The sequence below is a fragment of the Macrobrachium rosenbergii genome, chromosome 54 (genome assembly GCF_040412425.1).
Source record: "Macrobrachium rosenbergii isolate ZJJX-2024 chromosome 54, ASM4041242v1, whole genome shotgun sequence".
NCBI classification, from domain to species: Eukaryota; Metazoa; Arthropoda; class Malacostraca; order Decapoda; family Palaemonidae; genus Macrobrachium; species Macrobrachium rosenbergii.
In genome coordinates, this window is record NC_089794.1 from 13,382,745 (window position 1) to 13,403,485 (window position 20,741).

General features: G+C 36.4%; 1 protein-coding gene across 1 annotated transcript; it reads left to right on the forward strand.

Moving 5' to 3' along the window:
• The first annotated feature begins 3,472 nt into the window (after positions 1–3,472).
• LOC136834759 (uncharacterized) lies at positions 3,473–19,533 on the forward strand. Its single transcript, XM_067097370.1, has 12 exons — positions 3,473–3,597; positions 6,262–6,360; positions 12,044–12,869; positions 13,389–13,495; positions 14,030–14,127; positions 14,770–14,915; positions 15,653–16,264; positions 16,639–16,849; positions 17,834–17,966; positions 18,191–18,332; positions 18,530–18,678; positions 19,105–19,533. Exons 2-12 carry the CDS (start codon positions 6,268–6,270, stop codon positions 19,273–19,275), a joined length of 2,688 nt encoding a protein of 895 aa, XP_066953471.1. The 5' UTR covers positions 3,473–3,597; positions 6,262–6,267; the 3' UTR covers positions 19,276–19,533.
• Positions 19,534–20,741: the final 1,208 nt, after the last annotated feature.

Sequence of the window (20,741 nt, forward strand, 5' to 3'; positions counted from 1 at the left end):
TGGATTAGACACTGATATCTGTCATTTTTAACATTTTATTTTATATCCCTCCTCACCCCGCCTTCCTATCAGGATGAACTTGGACTTGAAGGGCATTGGGAGTGTCACTATTCATCTTGACATTTTATTTTTCACCCCTTCTCAACTGCACCCCCACCCCCGTCCTATTGGGCTGACTTGGACTTAAAGGGCATCAGGAGTGTCACTATTCATCTCAGCAACCTCAAAAACTATGAATTAGACACTGATATCTGTCATTTTTGAAATTTTATTTTTCATCCCCTCTCACCCCCCCCCTCTTCCTATCAAGGCTGAACTTGGACTTAAAGGGCAACAGGAGTGTTACTATTAATCTCAGAAACCTTGAAAACTATGGATTAGACACTAATATCTGTAATTTTTTACATTTTATTTTTCACCCCTCCTCACCCCACCCCTCTCCTTCCTATCGGGCTGACCTTGGACTTAAAGGGCACTGGGAGTGTCAGTATTCATCTCAATGACCTCGAAAACTATGGATCAGACAAAGATATCTGTCATTTTTGACATTTTATTTTACATCCCTCCTTACCCCCACTTCCTATCAGGATGAACTTGGGCTTAAAGGGCATTGGGAGTGTCACTATTCATCTTAGTGTCCTCGAAAACTACGCATTAGAAACTAATATCTGTCATTTTTGACAATTTATTTTTCACTCTTTCCTATCAAGGCTGAACTTGGGCTTAAATAAGGACATCGGGAGTGTCACTGTTCATTTCAGCGACCATGAAAACTGTGGATTAGAAACTGATATCTGTTGTTTTTGGCACATTATTTTTCACCCCTTCTCACACACCCACTTCCTATCAGGCTGAACTTGGACTTAGGGCATTGGGAGTGTCCCTATTCGACCCTGAAAAATATGGATTAGACACCAATACCTGTCATTTTTGAAATTTTATTTTTCACCTCTTCTTATCACCCCCCCTTTTTTATCTGGGCTGAACTTGGAATTAAATGGCATCAGAAGAGTCACTATTCATCGCAACAACCTCGAAAACTATGGATTAGACACAGATATCTGTCATTTTTGACATTTTATTTTTTGCCTCTTATCACCACCCCTTCCTATCAGGATGAACTTCGACTTAAAGGGCATCTGGAGTGTCACTTTTCATCTCAGCAACCTCAAAAACTATGGATTAGACACAGATATCTGTCATTTTTGACATTTTATTTTTCACCTCTTCTCATCCCCCCTTCCTATTGGGGCTGAACTTGGACTTAAAGGGCATCCGGAGTGTCACTATTCATCTTAGCGACCTCAAAAACTATGGATTACATACTGATATCTGTCATTTTTGACATTTTATTTTTCACCCCTTCCCACTCCCCCTCATCTCAGGGCTGAACTTGGACTTCAAGGGCATTGAGAGTGTCACTATTCATCTCAACAATTTCGAAAACTATGGATTAGACACTAATATCTGTCGTTTTCAGTTAATTTTACATGTTACCCCACCATTCCCACACCCAGCCCCCTTGGTACCAGTGATGTCTTACCCCTACAGTATTCTTTTCCAGATAGTTAAGTCATATGTATACCAAGTTTGGTTGAAATTGCTCAATGCGTTTCAGAGTTATGCTGGAACATACACACACACACACACACACACAAACATACACATACATACATATATATATATATATATATATATATATATATATATATATATATATATATATATATATATATATATATTTGAATATTCGAATCCTGATGTCAAGGTGACGTGTGCATATCATCTGTAGCTTTAGCTGGGAGTAAATCATTCCCAAGGTGAAGAGAAATCGATACAAATGGCTTGACTGTGATTTAGTAATTGTATATTTAATATATGTATATATATTCCTGCTAGGATATTTATATATATATATATATATATATATATATATATATATATATATATATATATATATATATATATATATATATATATATATGTTTGTATATACACATTCACATTTATATGAATATATATATATATATATACTGTATATATATATATATAAATACATATATTTATATATCTAAATACATATGTTTATATATAAAAAAAAATGGATGTATGTATGTATATATTTATGTAAGTTTGTGCATGTGAGTATGTTCCAGCATAACTCTGAAGCATAATGACCAGTTTCAACCAAACTTCGCATACATACGACTTACTATCTGGAAAAGAATGCTGTAGGGGTAAGACATCACTGGCACCAAAGGGGGGGGGGTGAGGTGTGGGCATGGGGTGACATGTAATAATAACCGAAAATGACAGAAATTAGTTTCTAATCCACAGTTTTTGAGGTCGCTGAGATGAATAGTGACACTCCTGATGCCCTTTAAGTCCAAGTTCAGCCCCGATCGGAATGGGTGGGGAGGGGGGAAGGTGTGAGAAGGAGTGAAATATAAAATGTCAAAATGCTGGGCAATGTAATTGAAGCAAATATCTTAACAGGAGAGTGAGAGGGAGAGGAAGTGAGGAGAGAGAGTAGAAGGGGGGGGTTTTAGGGAGAGAGAGAGAGAGAGAGAGAGAGAGAGAGAGAGAGAGAGAGAGAGAGAGAGAGAGTATTTAGTGGTTGTCATTCAGAATTTTCCTGGGCATAGCCTGGGTTGGTAAGCTAGTATGTATATATATATACATATACATATATATATATATATATATATATATATATATATATATATATATATATATATATATATATATATATATAAAATATATAAATATAGAGTTCATAGTCATTATCCCATCATGATGTCTAACATCAGTGACCGGCACACATGTTGTCAAGCCCTACATAAAGCTACTTCCTGTCTCTCTCTCTCTCTCTCACTTCTCTCTCTCTCTCTCTCTCTCTCTCATTTAGCTGCTTTTTCGTTCACTATTTTAACTCCAAATGATCTAAACCAACATAACATGAGATGTGGCTTTGAAATTCTCTAATTCCTCATGTTTTCCTTCATGCCCATATACTTCCTTTTCTTTAAAAACGAGATACTGTTTTCTAGAAGTCTCACTCTTGTTTCCCGAAGCTTTGGCATTCTCGTTTTGCCTCCGGTTTTCCCAGTTCCTCTAACCCTGACTGGTCTACAGAGGTTACCCTCGCAAAAAAACCTTTCTGGCGTCCCGCACCCAAGATTTTTTTTTATATATTGTTATTATTATATTTTTCAGGAGATGAACCCTATTCATATGGAAAAAGTCCACAGAGGCCATTGACTTGAAATTCAAGCTTCCAAAGAATATCGTGTTCAAAACATTTGAATATTTGTTCATTTATCTATTATATAAAGAAAAACTTCTGACGCCTCTCCTTGTCTATTTCCGGATGCCAGTCCCTCTGGCCTTCGTGGGAAAGAAAAAAACATTCATATGGTAGAGGAATTATTTATAAAAGCCTCCCTCACACCTGTTACGCTTATATTGTCCCCGACCATCGAAGAGAACAGTCCTCTCCAGTCGATCACAAAGAGTCTGCGCAGCAAACGCCTCTTGACAGAGCATTCGACGAGCAGAATCTCTCACCTGTTGAGAACTTTCGTCGATTTTCTATAAGTAAACAAACTTTTATTCTTCTATTTTAGTTTCCGTTTTCTGTGGTGTGTTTCGTGCAAACATCTGTGTTGGCGGTCTAGCATCTCAAGAGGTATCGTTCACCCAGTATCAAAGTCTCTCGTGTGCGGGAAACACTTCGTAAAGGAACTTTCGATTGTTTGCAGAATTCAATGAATTGTTTTTAGAAGATGTTGCTCGCCGTACTGAATAATTATTTCTTGATATGAAAAAAAAAAACCGTGTAATTACCGAAATGGATGATTATTGTTCATAAGTCGTAATTTACTTTGTTTTGAAGACGCGTGGTTATGTAATGTGCCTTGGTTTAATGGCGTATTGCAATCGTCAGCAAACATCTTATTTTGTATTTTTGATGAGTATTTGGCGTCGTGATCATGGCTTATGAAATTAATAAGATTACTGGCTATTTATCGAATTACTAAAATTACTGGTTATTTATAAAAAAAATTCAAAATTATTGGCTCTTTCTTTTATAAAAAATATTGGATAATTTTTCTTCATTGTCAAAGTTCCGAGTTTTTCTAATTCACCAAAATTGTGGACTATTTTTCCTAACTCAATAAATTTGGTAATTTTCGTAATCTAATTCTATTTCGAGGACTTGTTTTAGTATAAGTTACCTGACAATCAACTGACGTTTTGCAAAATATGTACAAACAATCTTATTATAATATTCAAGGGTCATATACATTACGAATATATCCCGCGTAATAACCAAAATTGCTCTTCACTATTACCAGGTGTTAATTCACTCCAGTTGATCACCTGTTGCCAGAATGGTACTCCTCACTACTTCCGGCATAGGAAAATACAATTATTATTCGGAGACGGCTGAGATCTGTTTTAGTATAATGAGCCACGTGGTGATTTCAGAAGCTTTATACTGAAGTTATTTTCATGACCTATCCTATCGATTTTGCATTGTGAACCACGTGGTGATTTTAGAAGCTTTATACTATAGTTATTTCCATCACCTATCCTATCAATTTTTGCATTGTGAACCACGTGGTGGTTCAGAAGCTTTATACTATAGTTATTTTCATGACATATCCTATCAATTATTGCATAGTGAACCAAGTGATGACTTCAGGAGCTTTATACCACAGCTATTTTCATGGCCCATCCTAGCTGTTTTTGCATAGTGAATCACAGGATGATTTCTGAAACTTTGTAACATAGTTATTTTCATCATCTATCCTATCTACTTGTGTACAGTGAACCACGAGATGATTTCAGAAGCTTTATACTTCAGTTATTATTATGATCAATCCTATCGATTTTTGCATAGTGAACCACGTGTTGATTTCAGAGGCTTTATATTTTCCTGACCTTTCCTTTTGAATTTTCTGTCTGTATCAGAAAGCAAACGTAAGAAAGAGGACGTTTGGGATAATGAATCAGATGAGGAAAGAAAAAAGATGCGAGGTAGCACAGTACATGAAGATGAAGATGGAGAAATTAAAGCTGAGAAGAAAGGAAGAATGGAAGAATGTAATAAGGAAGTGGGATAAAGGAATTAACTGAATGCAGAGGACGAATGTGAACTGGAGGAAGGGGAATAATAAGCAATTTGCTAAGCATAACTGGTGACCACAGTCACTGATAAGCAGATCACAGTGTATGATAACATAATTTAAAGAATTACGAAAAGTAGAGAGAAGTATAGGGAATTATAGAGTACTGCTGGAGCCTGTTATGAGAATACTGAAGAAGGTGCGAGCAACAACTGAGCAAAATCGTTAGAATCGACGACAATTGTCAGTTTGTCATCATGACATGAAAATCAAGAACAAAGGAAATATTTATAATGATGCGACTACAGAAGTATTAACATATGATGACAAGGAATCTGTTGTGATATATATTCATGGTTGTCCTGAGGGGATTTCACTGAGTACCAAAGCAATGGTTTAGGTGGCCATCAGAAAGTAGATGGTACTGGAAAGACTCATTAACCTAATAATTTTTTATATGATAAAACAAGATGCAGGGTGATTATGGCTTAACAGCAGAATCAGCTGGAGAGTCCGCGAAAATATTTACAAAATATGAGAAGGTAACTGGGAAAATAGGCCTTAAAAATCGATGGCAGAAAGGCTGGCGTATTAGAAAAGAAACAAAGAAAAAGGTATGGTGAGGAACTGGCCATATAATACTGGGGGAGATGTTCTCAGCATTTGGGAACGTTAACAATGCAAAGGAGGGTCACTAAACTATATGAAATGTTTTTATTATTCTTATTATTAGAGACACACAGAGCCTAGGGAGTATCATGGAGATCAGAAACTACATATCTCTAATATTGGAATGCATGAAGTATGAATCCGATTCCTCCCTGAGTGCCATGATGAAGAGGGTAATGACCTTCTTTCCATGGTTGCTAGTGAGGATGATGCTTATAACACAGGCGGTATTTTGAAGTTTGTGGGAGAAGCTAGTTTGCTTCAGAAGTATTTACAATAATTTTCATCCATTTTTGTGAATAATTATATATAATCAAAAGGGAATGAGGATAAGAGAGGTTTACTTATTCAAATGTATATTTAGTGAATGTTTCATGAAAAAATTTGATAGAGATTTTCTTTCTCCCTTTTCAGCCAAAAAATAAATCAGTCAGTAATGACTTCTTGTTATCTTTTTCAGGGGGTAATGGCAGCAGAAGCCAGAGTCCTGGCAGTTTTGCTGGGAGCATTCTGCGTTGCCATTTTTGTCCAGGCAGATGCCGTCGACAGTTCTCATTCTGTGAGTAAACTTACTTATTTATATATATATATATATATATATATATATATATATATATATATATATATATATATATATATATAGTAGATATATATAAAATAAATAATTATATATATATAAATATAATATATATATATATATATATATATATATATATATATATATATATATATATATATGTGTGTGTGTGTGTGTGTGTGTGTGTGTGTGTGTATGTTTGTGTCCACGTGTGTGTGAGTACGTTTGCTACAGGCCTGGTAATTGGCACTATTAGCAAGGGTTATACAGTATATATAATTTATATATATATATATATATATATATATATATATATATATATATATATATATATATATATATATATATATATATATATATATACATACATATATATATATATATAAATATATGTATACAGGCCTATATATAAATATATATATATCTACATCTAACAGGCGTAGTAGGCAAAGGAACTCTCAACTAGATGATAACATATCTACACACACAGAAGTGGGCTGGATGCTATACGCGAGATATTTACAAGCAGCCGGTCATTTTGTATTACAGGTGTTATGCTTCACACGTACAAACATGTGCGATGTAGAATACATTTGTTGGCATCTGTATGGTCCCTCAGTGGAACATTTTATTATCGGACAGCAGAAAAATGGCTATGGTTCGGATCTATAAATCACCATGCTGTTATCTTTCCAAAGGGGCCATGTTGTTATCATAATAATTATTGCTTTGTTGTTATCGTTCTTACTGTTGTTCTTTCTATTGTTGTTGCTTTGTTTGTTATCCTTATTAGGTGTGTGTGTGTATGTATATATATATATATATATATATATATATATATATATATATATATATATATATATATATATATATATATATATATATATATATATATATATATATATATATATATATATATATATATATATTGTACACACACACACATATATATATATATATATATATATATATATATATATATATATATATATATATATATATATATATATATATATATATATTATATATATTGTACACACACACACACACACACATATATATATATATATATATATATATATATATATATATATATATATATAAACATGTTGTAATACTATAAAATGCAATAACGATAGTAATGCCAGCAGTAAGAACAATAACACCAAGGCAACAGTTATCACAATAACAACATGACCAGTTATAACGATAACAACATGCTGATTTTTAGATCTGAACCATAGCCATTTTCCTGTTATCCGATAACAAAACATTCCCCTGAACAACCATACATACAGTGTATCAGAACGAGGTCAGGTTTTCGACCTGACCGACCGCGAAGGGGACAAAAGTCTATTGCCGTTCATATATACACACTGGATACCTTTCGAATTCAGATGATACATTTATGAGAGCTGGAAAAGACCCATCCTCACCATCGTAGCCAAGTGGGAAATCATTTTTATTTTCTTTTAGACTGATAATATATGTATGTATATATATATATATATATATATATATATATATATATATGAATATATATATATATATATATATATATATATATATATATATATATATATATATATATATATATATATATATATATATATATATAAATATATATATATATATATATATATATATATGTATGTATATATATATATAAATATATATATATATATATATATATATATATATATATATATATATATATATATATATATATATATATATATATAGAATCTACTGGTCACTTTTTACCAGATACTTATGTAATTGTAATAATCACAATGCCCTCTTAACCTCTCGAGTTCTTCGCAGTTTTTGAATACGCTTGTCACCACAAAGCCTTAGATCCAAATGGAAGAATATGAAGTAATTCTGAAGTCTGTAGCAGGATTCGAACCCGCATCTACAGTATCAGAACGAGGTCATGTTACAAACCTGGCCACGAGAAAGAAAAACGTCGGTTGCCATTTACAAATTCATGTACCTTTCGAATTTAGATACGTTCTTTAGAGCTGGAATGGACCAATCCTCACCATCGTAGCCAAGTGAGCAATAAATGTATCTGAATTTGACAGGTATACATATGTATGAGCAGCAATAGACTTTGATCCTTCTCTTGTCAGGTCAGGATCGTGACCTCGTTCTGATAATCTGGAAGCGGGTTCGATTCCTGCTTTGGACATCAGAATTACTTTATATTAATGCACTTGGATCTAGCGTATTCAAAAAGTACGAAGAATTCGAGAAGTTCAGAGGGCATCCTGGTTTTTACAATTACATACACATTCGGCAAAAAGTTACTAATATACATATATAATATATCCATATATATACTATATATACATATATATATATACATACATATCCATATATATACTGTATATATACATATATATATATACATATATATATATACATACATATATATATATATATATATATATATATATATATATATATATATATATATATATATATATATATATATATATATATACACACACACACACACACACACACCGTGCGTCTTTTTCTTGTTAGAGGACTGCACTAGGGGTTCTAATCCATTCTTTTGGGTGGAGGTTGTCTGCCATACAACTTTTATACCCTGTTTGTGAGCCCTATAGTAATTTTTTTTTCTGCTCAATCAGAGGTACAATCGCTTTTTAACTGTGCATGACCATCTGCTACCTAACTCACCACAGGTCTATATATATATAATGTATATTATATATATACACTGATAAACAGACACGCACACCCACACATGCACACACACACACACACATATATATATATATATATATATATATATATATATATATATATATATATATATATATATATATATATATACATATATACAGTACATGGATGACTTTGAAATAGAAAGGGTTGATTCATATCAGTATTTAGGAGCAAACATAAGTGATGATGATAATATGACAAGAGAAGTGTAGCAAGGAAGGCAGTGGGGTGTATGCAAAAGAATGGGAAAAGACTTGGGGTGTCTATTGAAGCCAATGTGTGAGAGAGCTGTTGAGCTGACTCTTCTTTATAGAAGTGACATGGTGATGTTGAATGCAAATGAAAGGAAAATGGTAGAAGCTGTTGTGATGAATTATTTGCATAAAAATATTATGAGAATCACTGAAAGGTTAGGAAATCTGGATATTTGTTGATGCAGTAATTGTTATCGCATGTGAAAGGTATGAAAAGAGCGGATAATCCAAGAGTGTTGGAAGGGAGGACCTTAGGAAATCAAAATGTGCTGGACAGATGGAGTGAAAGTGGTATTGGAAAGGAAGAGCCTAAATATTCAGGAACCGTGAGAGTGCCTGCAAGATGCGAGGCAAGTGATGCTGAGAGTTCAGGGAGATTCGACGAGCGACTGATGAGCTGTCTTTGTAGGGGTATGAAGCTGCTAATGTTGAAACATTTTTCTACACGGGGGCATTGACTTACAATTCAGTAATAAAGTGGAAAAGTGGCAGTGGCTATTGTGTTCTTTTTCTCTGAAGACACCCCTCGAAGTTCTTTAGAACGAAGTTACTAAATCCATTGTGCTTTTTCATCCTTGGCTGCGACCAGTCACAGTCGAGTAACTGCAGGTACTTAATTCACTGCTTAGGAGAACTGTAATGGGTCATGTCTATTTGCCTTCCATTGCCCCCGATTCGAACCAAAGTCCTCTTGATAATCAATGCTATTGGTTATTGATGACATCACAAAAGTCATATACATACATAGTTGTCATCGACATTCTTACATCTCTCAAATGTCGCCTCGATACATTATGGACTTCCGGATTAATACGAACAGATGTTTAATAAAAAAAAACACCTGTTATCGAGGCACCTGTTGATTAAGAACACACTGCTTCGTGAGGCTAGCTATATAGAGTAATCAATCGATATGCTATTTCTTTAGTTACTTTAGAATGGGATGGAATGTAAAATCTAGGCTAAAGACCAAGCACTGGGACCCATGAGGTCATTCAGCATTGAAAAGGAAATTGAGAGTAAAAAGGTTTGAAAGGTGTAACAGGAGGAAAACCTCGCAGTTGCACGATGAAACAATTGTTAGAAGAGGGTGGAAAGCAAGATGGATTTGGTACAGTAAAAAAAATTAAAGGGGTTGCAGCTAGGGCCGAAGGGACACTGCAGAGAACCTTGAGTAATGCCTACAGTGCTCTGCGTGAAGTGTACTGATGGCACTATACCTCAACGGAGACACGCAAGGGGCCTTCAACGTAACTTTGGGACAGGCAAGAGGCCCTCACTTCAGTTTGATGGTCGATATCGTACTCGCCTAGCACTCTCCTAAGCCAGCGTTCGATTCTCCGGATGTGTTTTATTTCAAATTTTTCTTGGTAAATCATTTGCTAGGTAACCAACTGGTTCTTACCATGTAAAATTCTAATCCTTCAGGCCAGGCGAAGAGCTGTTAATCAGCTCAGTGGTCAGTAATACCTACCTCACATCACTGTTTAAAGTGCTTTTCTGTAGTTCTCCATGGTTTAGTTTGACCTTTTTTTTTGTTTTTTTTATTTCTTATCTCTGTTTGAATACTCCCTTTTTTTTATCTAGTTTTAATAGCTACATACATTTAATTGTTTACTTCCCTCATTCTCTTTTCTTTTAAATTCTTATTTTGTCTTGGCCTGGTGCTTAATTCTCCTCTGTTCGTCTTTGGTTGTTGATTCTGACCAGCTTTTAGTTTTTACCTTTTTGCACCTGCTTACCATCATGTACCAGTTTTAGCTGATAACCGTTTTACGTCCGGTGAACGAATTCATTTTGAAGAACACCTGATCCGAAAATAACTACCTGAACACAGGTTCAAATTACTGTACCTTGTAAAAGTACATTACTGCAGCACATTTTTTTGTAACCTTCAGCACAGGTTATGATAAGGCTTGTAGAGTCAACAGGGTGATTAAATGCAGCAGAACAGTTACTTGTTTGTGTTACTTCTTATGCATTTTTAAAGTCACTGTCAACTTTGAACTGTCTTTTTCTTGGGACATTTTCATTACGTTAGGGAAGGCAGTTAATGAGCTTGAAATGTTTTAGTTAAGCTTAGGTTAATTAGGTTAAACTGGATTAGGAAGAGATAAGGTTAACTAAGTCGAACTGGCGTGGTTATGGTAAGGATGGCTGTGCAGAACTATGCTAGTTTAAGAAAGGTTAATTAACCTGAGTTAAGTTAGGTTTATGTTTCATTAGGTTTAGTTACGTTAGAGAAGGTTAATTAGGTCAAATTAAGATAGTTTGAGGTAAGGTTAACTACATGAAACTGAGTTAGCTCAAAGAAGGTTATTTATATCAAACGAGAGTACTTTAAGTATCAGTAATTAGGTAGAACTGGGCTACTTTATGTCGGGTTATTAAGTTAATTAGGTTAGTGTTGATTTAGATAAGATTTACTGAGTTAATCATGGTCAGCTCAATATAAAATTAAATGAAGCGAAGTTACAGCTGATTACACAGAACTGGGCTAACTCAGGTGAGGTTGCTCGATAGAATTAGGTCACGTTGGACAGGTTCAATTACATATAATTAGGTTAGGTTAAGTCAGGTTATTTGGGGCAAATGAATGATGATGATGATGATGATGAAAATGACTTTGATTATGATTATTATAATCTTAGGTACGTTCCCTTCATGGAACAAACAGAGAAAACAACGACGCAGAGAACTTCCTTGATGGAAACGAAAAGAGAAATGTCCAGGGAATGATGGACACTGAGGAGCTGACACAGGAACTCTTGCAACGAAAGCGGAGGGAAGACGAGAAGAAGGACCGCCCGAAGTCGAACAAGGACCGCCCGAAGTCGAAGAAGGACGAAAACAACGAGAAGAGAGAGAACACACCGAAGAGGAAGAAACAAGAAAGTAATGAGAGAGTTAAGCTAAAAAGGAAGAATGAAAGACCCGCGGACGAAGAAAAGGAGAAAAAACGAAGGAAAGGAGGACGTCGTGGAGATGTGAAGGAGTCGAGGAGAAGGGGCGAGAAGGCCAAAGAGAAGAAGGGAAATCAGAATGGAAAAAAGAAGGAACCAAAAGGACAGAAGAGACCTAAGAAGGAAGAGCAAGAAGTCGACGGAAAAGGGAGAAGCTCACAAACGGGAAAAAGGAAGAAGAACGGTGGAAGGGGAGGAGAGAAAGAGAAGGATAAGAAAGAGAAGGATAAGAAAAAGAAAAAGGAAAACCCGCGAAAACCCAAAGACTCAAAAACGGAGGGAAAGAAGGAACAGGAGGGAAAGATAACAGTGAAACCAAAACCAAGGAAATTAGGAGGAAATAAACCGGAGGAGGGTCGGGGCAAAAAGGGCACCAAGATAAAAGGAAAAGAGCACAAGAAGGAAAAATTGGGCAATAAGGAAGAAGCGAAGAAGAAGAGGAAGAAGCAGAAGATAACAGCGAAACCAAACGTCCAGACGAAGCAGTTGTCAGTTACGAATGTTGATCAGCTGAGTAAGTGATACAATGACTCTCTCTCTCTCTCTCTCTCTCTCTCTCTCTCTCTCTCTCTCTCTCTCCAGACCTGCTTACTGACCCACTTTCACCTTTATAGAACTCTCTCTAGCTCTCTTTGAATTTGTTTATCGACTTACATTTCTCTCCCTTTCGCTATCAAGACATATCTATCGGCCTATTTTTGTCTTTTTCCCTGTCTACCTATCGACATTTAACAGAGAGAAACATAATAACGAAAGGGAAAATGCTAGGAAATAGTACAAAAGCAGATTGAGTTTCCCCTCACAATCAATTCTTTGTTTTCCCACTTTCCTAAGTTGACCTAATCCTTAAAGAAAAAAAGAAAGAAAAAAAAAAAAGTATCATCTTATTTCTGCCCAGAAAGTCTCATCTCTGTTCATCTGTCTCCTTCTCAACCGTTCCCTAACACCTGTTAGCTTCTTTCGACAATGAAAACAGTCGTCATAAAGTAATCTGCTTAAAAAAAATTATAATAATAATGACAAAATCTTTCAGTTGACTCACAGCAGTGTGGACAAACGTTCAACCTGCATTACGGAGAGACGGCGCTGCTCTTTTCCGTAAACGACCGTTCAGTTCTGAAATGCAAGCAGAAGTTTGAGGTGAGTTACTTGGCGTTGATCTAATGATGATAATATCGAAAAAATATTGACAGAAATATTTGCTATAATGATTATTCTAATGCGCAATAAAAATCTACAATTATATGGTAAACTATATTACTATGTATATTTTACATAGTAATATAGTTTACTAGATAATTATAGATTTTTATCACACAATGTTTTTCACGAGATTGTGAATTTCTTAGCAATAATTCTAATATAAATAAGAAGAAAAACACCATCGATAGTGTTAATAACTCAATAATAACTCATGATAATAATTTGACCACAATATTTGCAGCGATAATATTTATAATAATTTTAACAACAATACCTCAGGATGATGATAATAATTTGGTAACCAATATGTAAATAATGATATTAAAGAATAAGGACAACAAAACAAAAAGATGCAATAGCCTAAAATGATAAAAGATGATGATCATAAAGATGATAACGTGAGATAATAACGTTAATCAGCCTCGTCCCGTGAACTGTTTCAACGGTTGAAACCAAAGTTTTTGCTTGCAGAGCCCAGAGGGTACAACAATCTCCTTATCCTGTCTGCAGTTCAGTTTAAACGACAGGGGATGTCGAAAAGAAAAGTTCCTTGTCCTGCCTGGAATTGAGTAAGTCTAAAAACGTAACCTATTTATACTAAGTCTTATGCCAATTAAGTCGTTTTGTAAGTATCTACTGTTCCTTTAATCACCTCTACCCAATCACACAAGGATAATGATTACCTTACTAGTTCCTTCGGCATCTTTTTCTCATCCAGGAATGGAATGGAACATAGAATTTAGGACAAAGGACAAGCGCTAGTACCTATGAGGTCATTCAGCACTGGAAGGGGAACTGAGAGTAAAGGTTTTAAAAATGATAGGAGGATGGCTAGAAAGATGGAAGTGAATATGAATGGAGGAGGTACAGTACAAGGAATGAAAGGGGTTGCAGCTAGGGCCGAAGGGACGCTGTAGAGAACCTTAAGTAATGCCTACAGTGCACCGTGTGAGGAGCACTGACGGAACTTCCCCCCCTACTGGTTCCCACATCCAGAAATACCGTACACATCTCGGTCAGCCACTCAGTCATACTTTCACTGCCAAGCCGCATCCTTTCACCTGCAATCCTAACATTTCTCGTCGCCTTTCCAGTCCTCAACTACACTTAACGCATTCCTTTCATACCCAAAAATACTATTTTCCTTTCACGTAACTTTGATATCATTCATAAGAAATGCTTCTTACCAAACATGTTTATTTTTGTCGCAGTGGGCGGAAGAAATCGAAATTTTGCTCCTCGAATTCCCCATCACTGATAAGTCCGTCCAACGAGCTGGAAATCCGGTTCATCAGGAAGTTCTTCGGGAGAAGAGACTGCTCTGGTGGTTACATCTGTACGTTGACTGTCATTGGAGGTAAGACTGCTATCTTGAATTATCTTGCATTATCTTACTGACTTTATCTAGATTTATTGTTAAGGGGCCTCGAAGCAATCGATGAATGGAATATGTTTCAGTGAACGCATAGCTTCACAGATCGAGAGATAGAGAGAGAGAGAGAACCGTACCGTAGCCAACGAGTTATCTGTTATCCATTTGTGGTCATACATCCAAATAATGACCAAACCAAATTTTGCCAAATCACGAGAGCAACCAGCGGTTCAGGTAGTGTTACTGACGTTATATTTTGACCTGGGGTTCCTTGCCGTTCACACCAGATTCTTAATTTCTCATGAAGGTTGCTGCGACACAGCAGGATCCATAATTAAGCTTCTAATTCTCCACATTATTATTATTATATTATTATTGGGGCTGGAAGTAATAGCAAGTAATCCCAAATTTCTCTAAATTCTCGGTAATTAGGTTTAGGGGTAATCTTCCTTAACTTAGGTGTTAAATTTCCATTAGTGCTGAAATGAAATACAAGTCAAGTTCTACACTAAAGTCTACAAAATAATGAAGACTGTTCGTGATTAAATTTCACAAACCGACGGGTAATTCTCTGTCTGCCTCTGCAATTTACTTATTGCCTTTCAGATTTTAAGCTAAATGCTTAGCTGTCAGTGGTTTCTATCCAGTTCACTGTTTATGTTGATCATGAAATATTTATCGAAACTTAATGCAATAAACTACAGAAGTATTTCAAATTTCAGATGAGCCAACTACAACGCCTGAGCCCACTACTCCTAAGCCTACTACGCCAAAGCCTACTACTCCTCAGCCTACCACGCCCCAGCCTACTACTCCTCAGCCTACCACGCCCCAGCCTACTACTCCCCAACCCACCACACCAGAGCCTACAACTCTCCAGCCTACTACTCCCCAACCCACCACACCAAAGCCTACCACTCTCCAGCCTACTACTCCCCAACCTACCACTCCCCAGCCTACTACTCCTCAACCTACTACACCTAACCCTACTACTCCCCAACCTACCACACCAAAGCCTACCACTCCCCAGCCTACTACTCCTCAACCTACTACACCTAACCCTACCACTCCCCAACCTACCACACCTAATCCTACAACTCCTCAACCAACAACTTCCCAACCCACAACACCTCAACCAACCACAACAACCAATAAACCTACTACAACTCCCCAACCCACAACACCTCAACCAACCACTACAACCAATAAACCTACTACAACTCCTCCGGCCACTACAACAACAAATAAGCCTACCACAACTAACCCACCAACAACCACGTCAGCACCAACTACAACTGTCTCAGCAAGCCCACCTGTGACACGTCTGTTTTGCAGTGAGTAAAAGTTCCACGAAACTTAACCCACTGAACATTTATTCCTTCCCATTAAGATGCTCATCTATTAATAAAGCTGTTCATTTTCATTAAATGGCCCTAACTGAGAAAGAGGGTCAAAGTTCCATGGAAACAATTCAGGAAAGGAGTCAGTTTGTACTGTGGAAGCCTTAAAGTGACCTACACTGATCATTTATTCTACTTGGTACGAGTAATATTGACTGCATATGATAATGAAGGCATTTACAAATTGCTGTAACAAACGACAGAAATCGGCCACCATGAATTTCCCAAATGTGCAGATGAGATACTGTAATGGTAATACTGTACACAGGTTTCAAATACATCTGTCATTCTTTTAAAATTCCCTGTAGATGATGACTGTGGGAGATCTACTGTTACTGTGCCAAGGATTGTAGGTGGTCAAGAGGCGTCAATATACGAGTATCCATGGCAAGCTTTGCTGAAGATCAGTTCGTCGGCTTTTACTGCTCCTGCTACTTGTGGTGGTTCAATCATAAAGACAGGATGGGTCTTAACTGCTGCTCACTGTTTCGTTAGTCCATTCACACTGCAAGTCTACCCGTAAGTGATGAACTGAGTCCACTGCAGAAATTTCAGGCATGAAGCACCAGTAATAAACTTCATCATTTTTATGCCTTTCTTGGCCATGTTAATCACTGAGTTTTTAACCCTCAAGGAAACGTGACTTACCTTTCTTTCTTGGCGCACAGTGTGATTCTTGTAACTGATTTACATGCAGTGTGATTGTGATTTCCCCAGTGTTCCTCCCCTATCAGCTGTTCTGCACTTAAAACAATGGGAGTTGTTGGACAGCAAGATAAACAGAACCTATCCTGCCCTGCACTTTGACTTTACTGCCTGTCCTGCAGTGATGTGTGGATTCTGCCTTGCTTTTTGTGCATAAATATTCCTCTTTTTGTATCATGTGGAGCTTTTATTTTCTTCTAATTTGTATGGTACTGTAATTTGTGGCTTTATCATTTTGAATAAATGCATGAATAGTTTATTTCACCATTTTGGGGGCGGGGGGACAGAAAGTGTTACCTTCTGTCACTTGTGTTAATAACATTAATTACTGAACTAATTTTTCCTTAACAACGCCTGAGGCAGGTTTTTAAACATCAGATAGTATAGTGGTTAGTGTCATGGCATGCCACTCAGATGTGGGTTTGTGTCTCCCCTAGGGCGATGAAAAATCACTGGCTCTGTATCATGATCAGTTACTGCTGCAGTGTGGGGTCTGCAGTGGGAGGCTGAAACCAACACTGTTTGGAAGCTTGAATTTCAAGTCAATGGCCCCTGTGTGCTTGTTCCAGGTGAACAGATTTCATCTCCTGAAATAATAATAATAATAATAATAATAATCCATCCTTATGTTTTGGTCCCATTTTTTACATTTTATAATCACGTGTTTATAAATCAACTAGCCTGAATCACCAATGGAATAAAATATATTCTAGTGCACAGATGAGCAGTAACATGCACCAAAAAGTATATTGAGGCATGTGTACATAGCTACAAGTACATTTCTACTTTCTCCCTCAGACAACTGGGTTTGACTATTGTAGTTGCCGAGCATGACCTCAATTCTGCCACAGAAACAGAGGAGATTGAGATCACTCCGACTGGAAACAGCTTATTTATTCATCCTCAATACAAGAGAGGCAATCCAAGTTCGGTGAGCTTTTGGGCTTAATGTATTTTTATGGTTGCTAATGGTACATAAACCTTCACTTTTACTTCCTCCTCCCATAACCCAAAGTTATCCCCATTTGACCTGCTCTTCTATCCTATTCAGCATTGTCATAACTCCTGAATCAGTCTTGGTACAAATACCTAGGAGAAAATATCCAGCTTGCTTTGCCAGATTTGCATAGTCCCCTGATAATAATTTCTTTGCAGGAGGAGCATGACATAGCACTTGTATACTTGGGTGGAACCCTTACTTTTGGCACTGGCATCAAGCCTATCTGCATGCCTGTGGCATCCGACTACACACCTGAGAAGGAAGTTGTGGTCACAGGCTGGGGAGTAACTCAGTATCGTAAGCATTAAATTTCTATTGACACAACCATTTAGATTAAGAAAGCTGAAACACAGCTGTCTGGAAGCATTAAGTATTATCCAAATTTAATAATAATAATAATAATTGCAGAAGTAATCTACATGTAACAGCATTACTAGAACAACTTAAAAAAAAAGGGTTTACTGTTTAACACACAAAATCTTATACATTTGCAGAGGGAACCCAAGCCACCAAGCTTCAAGAGGTGGCCCTGAAATTGAAATCTCAAGCAGACTGCAAAACCCTCAATGACAATGCACCCCAGACGTATATCATTAGTGACAATATGGTATGCGCTCTTGCACCCAACAAGGATGCCTGCCAGGTTAGTATATTGGCTGCTCCTATGACAATTCTATTCAGTTAATTATTTGTTTGCCCATAAGACAGCTTGGAAATTACTATATAGATTTTGATAAAATTCTGTGAGGGGATGAGGTGTGGGGAAAGGAACCTTTTATTTTTATGTTTTAAGGAAATTTAGACAAAGGTTACATATTCATAGTTTGCTAATTTAGGTTTGTCTGCTTATTCATTATCTCAAAGTTTTGTAACAGGAGGGATTACAATATAGATCTTTGCAAACAACTTTATGCATGAGTGTGTGCAAAGATCTGCTCAACCCAGTCATGGTTTGTCAATGTGCTGGGAGCTAACCATATTTTAGAAATGTGTCTTTGATGTGTGTCTTCCTCAGAAAAACATTTGTGTAGAATATACTGTACTGGTTTGACTAATATCATCTTTGCAGGGCGACAGTGGTGGGCCACTCGTGACTCAGTCAGCAGATGGGAGATGGATCCAACTGGGAGTGGTCAGCTTTGGGTATGAATGTGCTGTTGCAAATGTACCAGGCTTTTACACAAATCTTGCCAATTATGTGGACTGGATTACGGAGACAACACAGTCCAATCAATGTTAAGATAAGGTACTGAAAACTGTGTTTACATTTTATTACATACAAGGTGTAAATGAAACTGGAAAATACAGAGAACCAAATAGTCTCATTTTTAACTGCACAGCATTCAAGCTTAAAAATTGACCTCTGGATCTAATTATCAGTAAAATTCATTGCAAAGAAGTGGGAAATAATAGTGAGTATTTCTTTAGATACCCACCAGAATGTAGAAATATTAATTTTAGCCAAAAATAAAAAATAAAAAATGAAGAATATTTGCACTCCTTTTCCTGAAAACAAAATGTAAAATAAAAAATAAATAAATACTTAACAGTCACTAATAGTACTGTACTTACACTACTGGTCAGGTAAGATTAAAAAGTTCTGGATATTCAAAGCCACTTGAGAACATTTAGCAATTGCTGAAGCAAATAATAATGAAATTTTTCAATAGCAATTGTATTATTATTATTTTTATTAGAAGACCACATGTGGCCACAGTGCCATCTGAACGGACCATTATTCCTGGAATCACAATAATAGGGAACAGAGTAAATTGTCTAATGCCACTCAACAATTCTGGTTTCCTTGACTCACTGACTGATATTATTGCACAGAATCTTTCAAAGTTAAAACATAATTTCCTTTTCTTTACCCTTCTGCAATTCCACACAACAAAAAAGATGATAATAAGAATTAAAAGATGTCTCTGTAAGAGGACTAACCCAAGAGCAATGGTAGCTCAACAGTGGGGGCATCTGGGGTGCATCTTGAATAGCAATGTAATTTTACTCAATGGTAAATATGTGCTGTTATCTATGAAACAGGTTTTGAAATAGGAAAAACCTATTTTTGGTAGCTGCTGTTTGTCCTAAAAGGAGCTTCTTCACTTTTGAAACAATCAACCATGAAGGCAGAATTTCAGAATTTTGTGGTGACTGGGAAATGAGAGTTTATGGAAGAAATAAAGCCATTTGTCTCCTCCATCCCAGTATCTGATAATGTTACAAAGGAATGAGCAACATTTTTCCTCCCTTCTGAGGGGGAAAAGCTCCCATTGGACATGGCTACCCAGCAATTTGGAACCCCTACAAGAAAAATCACAGGTTAGCCCATGGCTGAATTTTATGCTACGCTACACCTAATAAAAAACCTTCCAGTGTCTTCCAGAACAATGTTCACTGCAGTAGCCAAGACATTTATGTGGACCGTAATGGGAGCACTCTATGATACTCTGGAGTGTCACATTATGGACTGAAAGGAAGCACTGGTGGGGTCCAGCATTTCGCTCCTTAATGTAACCTCCTGATTGCTTTCTTCCCCTATCTGTTGGGACCCTTTTTGAAGTGTGTTGTCACACAAATCGCTGAATGAGCCTGACAACAGAATTGCACAATATACAGTACTGTATGCTGTTATTGAAAAAGGGGAATCTGGGAAACAATACCCATGACAGTTTCCTCTTTCTTAGCCTAATAAAGCTTTCTGTG

What these genes read in the sequence shown, in the direction of transcription:
- LOC136834759 (XM_067097370.1), top strand. Translation starts at nt 6,268, where the DNA reads ATGGCAGCAGAAGCCAGAGTCCTGGCAGTTTTGCTGGGAGCATTCTGC. An exon ending in AGAGAGGCAATCCAAGTTCG is followed by an intron (nt 17,967 to 18,190) that starts GTGAGCTTTTGG and finishes ATTTCTTTGCAG; the next exon opens with GAGGAGCATGACATAGCACT. An exon ending in CCAACAAGGATGCCTGCCAG is followed by an intron (nt 18,679 to 19,104) that starts GTTAGTATATTG and finishes TCATCTTTGCAG; the next exon opens with GGCGACAGTGGTGGGCCACT.